The sequence below is a fragment of the Trachemys scripta genome, chromosome 4 (genome assembly GCF_013100865.1).
Source record: "Trachemys scripta elegans isolate TJP31775 chromosome 4, CAS_Tse_1.0, whole genome shotgun sequence".
In the NCBI taxonomy this organism is placed as follows: domain Eukaryota; kingdom Metazoa; phylum Chordata; order Testudines; family Emydidae; genus Trachemys; species Trachemys scripta.
Window position 1 is genome coordinate 118,895,172 of NC_048301.1, and position 6,295 is coordinate 118,901,466.

General features: G+C 61.7%; 1 protein-coding gene across 1 annotated transcript in view; it reads left to right on the forward strand.

Moving 5' to 3' along the window:
• Window positions 1–374: 374 nt before the first annotated feature.
• Window positions 375–6,295, forward strand: part of MOV10 (Mov10 RISC complex RNA helicase) — a 26,869-nt gene continuing 20,948 nt past the window's right edge. Inside the window, exons 1-5 of the mRNA XM_034770599.1 lie at window positions 375–668; window positions 3,575–3,671; window positions 4,200–4,318; window positions 4,748–4,986; window positions 5,513–5,753. Coding sequence (XP_034626490.1) covers window positions 535–668; window positions 3,575–3,671; window positions 4,200–4,318; window positions 4,748–4,986; window positions 5,513–5,753 — 830 coding nt within the window. The 5' untranslated portion in view covers window positions 375–534. The remainder of the gene's footprint in view (window positions 669–3,574; window positions 3,672–4,199; window positions 4,319–4,747; window positions 4,987–5,512; window positions 5,754–6,295) is intronic.

Below are 6,295 nucleotides of genomic sequence, written 5' to 3' on the forward strand. Positions count from 1 at the left end.
GCCCTTTCCAAAATAAACAGAGTAACGTGTATAACATGGATACCAAACAAGCCACAGGCCTGCACGCAACCCTCTGCCCCAGGGCAGCCGGAGAACAAAGGGGTGACTCAGGCACTGGGGCCGTGTGAGTCCCTGCAGAGAACATTGCCCCAGCCTGGGCTCTGGGCTGAGTCCTGCCAAGCCCTGGGACTTTCTCAGAGTCTCATTCACTCTGCCTTGAAAAGGCGGCTCCTGAGCTCTCCCCCACCCTTTGCAGCTGCTGCTAGAGGGGCTGGCTCCCAGGACCTGGGGGAGAAGGCCGGGTGCTGGCCCAGGGCTCTTCCCACCCCCAGCCCAGGCAGGGGCCTGGCTCCAGGATGCACACAGCCTCTTTCACTTTCGTTTCTGCCTGCTGAGAGTTTGCTATCATCCTCCCTCTTTGATAAGCACTTTGCTGGCAGATTTCACAAGCAGAGGCACTGGCCAGGAGCTGCTGAGCCGGGCCGCCCCACAGGACAGGAGAAGGTCTGGGGGCGAGCAGCGGAGCCAGAGGAGATGCCCAAGTTCAACTTTCGGGAGAGGAGGGAGTTTGGGGATCAGTTTGTGCAGTTCCTAAAAGACACAGGCAGAGAAGCTGTGAGCAGCCGGGAGGCACTGAGGACCATCTACAATGTGGAGTTCAGGACCAGGTAACAGGCAGCCCTGCAGGGAGGGAGCGGGGTGCGGATGGCTGATCCCTCGCCCCAAGAGCACCCCACTGCCCAGGCCTGTTGCTAAGGAGAGCACCTTTCCTCGGCCACATTACCTGAGTCTGGGAGGAGCTGCCAGCCCCGATTTCTGCTTGGCACCCTGCGCACAGGGGCTGGGGACAGCTGCAAGCGCCCCTGTATGGAGCATGGCCAGGGTGGGATGGGGCCGGCAGGGCTGGGGGAGGAAGTTTAACTTCAGGGCTGTGGCTGTCAGGAAGCCATCAAACTCCCAAGCAGGGAGAGGAGAGTGTGTGTCACCCCAGACCAGGAAGGAAACTCACCTAGATGTTGAGTGGATTCCTTCCCCACCCTGCTGGGGCTTGCCATTCTGTTAAGATCAAATCCAGGGCACCCCGCCTCTCCCCTGGCTGATGGGGTGCAGCCGGGGCGCTGGCACAGACCCCGACCCAAATCACTCGCTAAGTCAGGCCGGAGAGGTCAGCGCCTCCATCCTGGCTGGGTGGCAGGAAGCGGCGTTGGCCTGGGAAGCCGGGCTTCTAGGCTGTGTTTCTGCGCAGGCCCGTGGCTGAATGGCTCCCTGCATCCTGGGGTGAGATACTGGGCCAGATCCTCACCTGGGGTAGATCAGCCCAGTGCCGCTGGCTTCGGCGCAGCTCCAGCCATTGACACAGGTGAGGCTCTGGCCCATGGCTGCACTGCTGACCCGCCAGCTTCCCCTTTCGCAGGGCTGGCCAAGAGGGGTCCCCTGCTTTGCAGTGTTCCCCTGCCAGCACGACTAAGTCTGGCCCTGGGCACGTGACAGCCCCAGTTAATCATTGGCAGGGGCCAGTCTGCCAAACGGTCAGAAGGCAGCTAAAAATACAAACCCGCAAATGAAATACCACCCTGACTTCCCCATCCCGAGCTGGGAGAGGATGTTTTCCTGAGAGATGGGCTCTATTCCAGCAGGAATGAACTCAGAGCTGTTCCTTGGCCAGTGTTCTACAGGTGCCAGAACAGATGCTCACCCCAGGCCCATCTGGCCTTGGGTCTAGGACTCCGGGTCCTGGGGCTAAGTGCTGTGGGACGGGCTGGGAATGAAAGGAGCCCCTGCCAGCTCTCCTCTGCCTCCTCCCCTGCCAGCAGGCTGAGACACGTAGTGCTGGGGGCCCGGCTCCATTCGGATTCAGTGCCGGTTTCGATCCATCGCAGCAGTAGAGATGGGCCTTGGAACGGGAGGCGGTGGGGCAGACACACAAACACCTCCCAGCCCCCAGGGCTTTGGGGTGAGCGTGGGCCTGTCCAGTGGGACTAGCACTAGCATTTGCAGTGACAAAGGGATGCCTCCGGCGTCAGGGCACAGGCCTCTTGTGGCGTGGGCGGGCGGCAGGCTCAGAAGAGCTCTTGGCTGTTGTGCAGTGACAGCCCTGCGCTGTCCAGGGCAGGGGGGCGTCTGCGGCAGGGCAGCAGAGTCTGGTGCACACCAAGGCCAGGCGGAGGCAGGCCCCAAGGTGCTCAGGCAAGTGCGGGTTGAAGTGTGATTGCTGTCCCAGGCAAACACTCCCCTGCTCCCTCCAGGTAAGTGTTGGGCCTGCTGCCTGGGAGCTCTGCTCAGGCACCATCCCCGGCTCGCCCAGGGCAGCAGGGTGCCTCCGTGGCCCTCATGTACCGGCCGGCAGCCTTTGCTCCAGCCCTTCAGACCCGACTTTGCAAACACTGAGCAAAGCTGCCAGGCCAGCAGCCTCATGGTCCCCCACCCCGGCCTGCGCACCATGGCAATTGGGGGTCCCCACCTTCCCTGTCCCCAGAGTGGGGTCCTACTCCTGGAGGTTGGGAGTGGGGGGGGTGTCGGTCTGTTGAGACTGAGTTCACCCCACAGGGGATCCTGTCCAACGGGGCTGGCCCAGCTCCCTGCTCCAGCCCATTGGTTCTCTGTCCAAGGGGGTGGCCCTACCCCTGCGACCCCCGCTGCCATCCTGGCTGGAAGGTGTGTGCACACGCGCATGTGTACACGTGTCCCACCCGCTGGTCGGGAATCCCCTGAGATCCCCCCGTGCAAATGCACCTAGTGCACGTTGGCTGCTCCGGCCTGACCCCGTCCCCCAGGCAGGGATTATGCCCTTTGCCCATGGTCACAGAGTGAATCGGTGTCATTGCTGGGGAGAGACCCCCCCAGGCTTTGCTCTAACCTCTAGCCAGGATAAGGCACAGTCTGCCCCAAGTGCTACCAGGCTCACCCGGCCACAGCACATTGAGGCTACCACAGTCCCCCGCAGCACCAGCCCTGACCCCCAGGCCCTGGGCTTGTTTCCCACTGGAGTTCCTTGTGGGCAGCTGGCTTCACTGGCCAGCCCATCGCTGCAGGAGCAGGGCCTGCGCCCAGGCTAGGCCTGCGCTGGGGAAGGGGGGGGGGAGGCTGGATTTGCAGCTGCTACTAACCCCCGGCACTGTGAGCCCAGCCTGGGTTGCAATTGCTGGGGACAGTCGCCCCCGAGGGAAGATGCCAGCGCAAGGGAATGGCAGAGCTCGGGGTGCCCATGCTGCATTCGAGCAATGCCTTGGGGCTCCTCGTGAGTTGTCCATGCGGCAGGCGGCGGCACAGGATTTGGTTGGAGACCATGAAGAGCCCCCCTACTCGCTGCAGCCGGGGCCCCTCTCCCCAGAGCAGAGCACTGCCCTGCTGCTTCCCGGGTGGCAGTGGTACAGCGCCAGGGCTCTCCCTAGCCCATCGCTCTCCTAACACAGGAGCAGGGGGAATGCCCCTCGCCCCAAACACTGGCATCGCCCTGCCCCTGCTCCTTTCCCCGCTGCGTCCTGTCAGCTCAGTCACTCCCTGGAGACGCGCCCTGGGCCCAGGCTCTGGGCATCCCGCAGTCACAGACTCTCCCGCTCTGTCGTTTCTGCAGGAATGATACGAAGGCGCCCAACTTCTCCTCCATCCTGTTCACACTGGGCCAGAGCGGCCGGGCCGAGGTGCGGGGAGACTTTGTGCGCTTCGGGAAGGTAGGTGCTGCCCACGCGGCCCCCAGCTGCCTCTCGGCTCCCCGGGCAGACGATGGCCTGGCTGCCCAGGTCTGTTCCCAACATCCCTGTGCCCTCGGGGAGCCCTGGGGCCCGTGTCTCCCTCGCTACGGGTAGGATTGTTCCCTGCAGGCCAGGCTCCAGGGCTGGGCTGGCTTGAAGTGGCTCAAGCAGTGGTGCTCCCCGTCCCTAGGCAGGCCGATGCATCTACAGCTCTCACTGCTGGGAAGGGGGGTCCCAGACGCACTCTATTCCAGTTCAGCCTGTGGTCCCCTACTTCATCCCACCCTGAGCCGGGCCTGGCTGCAAGGTGAATACGGGGGAGTGAGCCGCCGAGCCTGCTGCCATCAGCTGGTCCGGGGGGTTGGGGGGTGTTCCAGTGGGGCTGGCCCAACTGAGCCCAGGGGCTTTGTGAGTCCCCTCTGCTCCCTGCCCCAGCTTCTCAGGGGCTGGAAGCCCCCGCTCCCCTGCCTGCTCCCACCCACCCGGACAATTGCTCTCCTTCCCCAGGTGAAAAAGAAAGTGAAGTTTAGAGATCAGTACTGGACACCCAGGCCAGAGGAGCCCCCCACGGACAACCAGCAGGCGGGCACCGATCAGCCTCCCCGCAGAGGACGCGCCAAGGAGAGGTACCAAAGCCCAGCGGAGTGCAGCCTGGAGCCCCCCTCACTGTAATAGGGGATGACGAGCTCCTGGACAGGGGTCACCCAGAACAGGCTAAACATTGGCAGCTCATTCCTGGGCTCCACCCCAGTGGAACGGGGCAGCTGGGTGGGCGGGAAGGAAGCAGGAGGGCTAAACAAGGAATGCCTGCTCCACCAGCGCTCGGCCCCGCTCTGCGGGCCTGAGCCAAATGCTTCTGAAAATCGACAGGAGTCTTTGCATCGAGGGCATTGGCCCAGCCTCAGAGCCCCGGCAGGGTCGGGACCCCAAGGGACTACTGCCCAGAGTCTCTGTTGTAACAAGGGGGAAGTGGCTCCTAGGGTAGCCCCGGCCGGCAGAGACGCGGGCCAGCTGGGACTGTACCCGCACATCCAACCCGCACCCTCTGCCCTCAGAGCGGAGTTCATCGGTGGGAAACACGGGGTGGAGATTCTCTCTGAGCATGACCGGGGGAACGGGCGCATTCGCTTCCCCATCACGCTCAACGAGCCCGCAACAGTCAGCATTTGGGTTCAGAACAACGGCACAGAGGAAGTGACGCTGCTAGGGTACAGGGCGCTTCGGAAGCAGCGCGAGATCACCTTCCACGATGAGAGCAAGGTGACCAGACAGCAGCCCCGGGTGTTGCAGCCAGGTAAGAGGGTCCAGCTTCCCCCAGGAGCAGGGTTCTCCTTCACATCTGGTCCCACACTGACCTTCAGCAAAGCTGTGTGACTGGGAAACAGCTGCCGCATTCAAGCCCAGAGGTGGCTGCATCACAATAGTGGGCAGTGCGTAGTCCGCCCTCTGTATCCCTTTCTCTGCACCGTCCTGACTCCCCCATCTGGTGCACGCAGCTTTGGGGAAGCAAGCACGGCAGGTGTAGTTGCCAAGTCATCTGGGTATGTGGGTGAGGGTGGAGCGTAGGGGTGCAGAAGGAGGAACTGCAGGCCCTGCTCACATTCTGCCCTGCCAGTGAACACGGCAGCTATTCTCCCATTCCATCCCCACATACACAGACACTCATGGACAGGCGCCTTCCTGGGCGTCTGAGTTAGTGCCAGAGACTTGGCAGAACGTTGCCATGGGGTGAAATGCCCAAGGCCCCCTGGGAGGGCGGGGAAGCACATGGGGACCCCGGAAGGGGGAGCTCCCTGTTCACACATCCCCTTTAACTGCAGGAGACTCTTACGCGATCGAGGCGCGGTGCCTGACTCAGCACTATGGTTACTATCCTGTCACTGTGCTGTTCGAGTTCACCAAGGAGCAGGACGGGCCCTTCAGCATCGGGCGGTTCGTGTCGGCTGTAGCCAACAGCCGGCTGGCTGAGGAGCTGGGGCCCACTGCACCATACAGGCCTTACCAGGCCAACCTGAGGAAGACGGTCACATTCATCACAGAGGATGGCGTCCCTCCCGACAGGTACACGGGGAGAGTTGGGCCGGGCAGCTTGTGCCCAGCACCATTGGCTGAAGGGATGGATACGGGTGCAAAACGGGTTGGAAAACCATTCCCAGAGAGTAGTTATCAGTGGTTCACAGTCATGCTGGAAGGGCATAATGAGTGGGGTTCCGCAGGGATCGGTTCTGTGTCCGGTTCTGTTCAATATCTTCATCAATGATTTAGATAATGGCATAGAGAGTACACTTATAACGTTTGTGGACGATACTAAGCTGGGAGGGGTTGCAAGTGCTTTGGAGGATAGGATTAAAATTCAAAATGATCTGGACAAACTGGAGAATTGGTCTGAAGTAAATAGGATGAAATTCAATAAGGACAAATGCAAAGTACTCCACTTAGGAAGGAACAATCAGTTCTTCTTCGAGTGCTTGCTCATATCCATTCCATTAGGTGTGTGCGCGCCGCGTGCACGATCGTCGGAAGATTTTACCCTAGCAACACCGGCGGGTCGGCTGTGGAGCCCCCTAGAGTGGCGCCTTCATGGCGCTGAATATATACCCCAG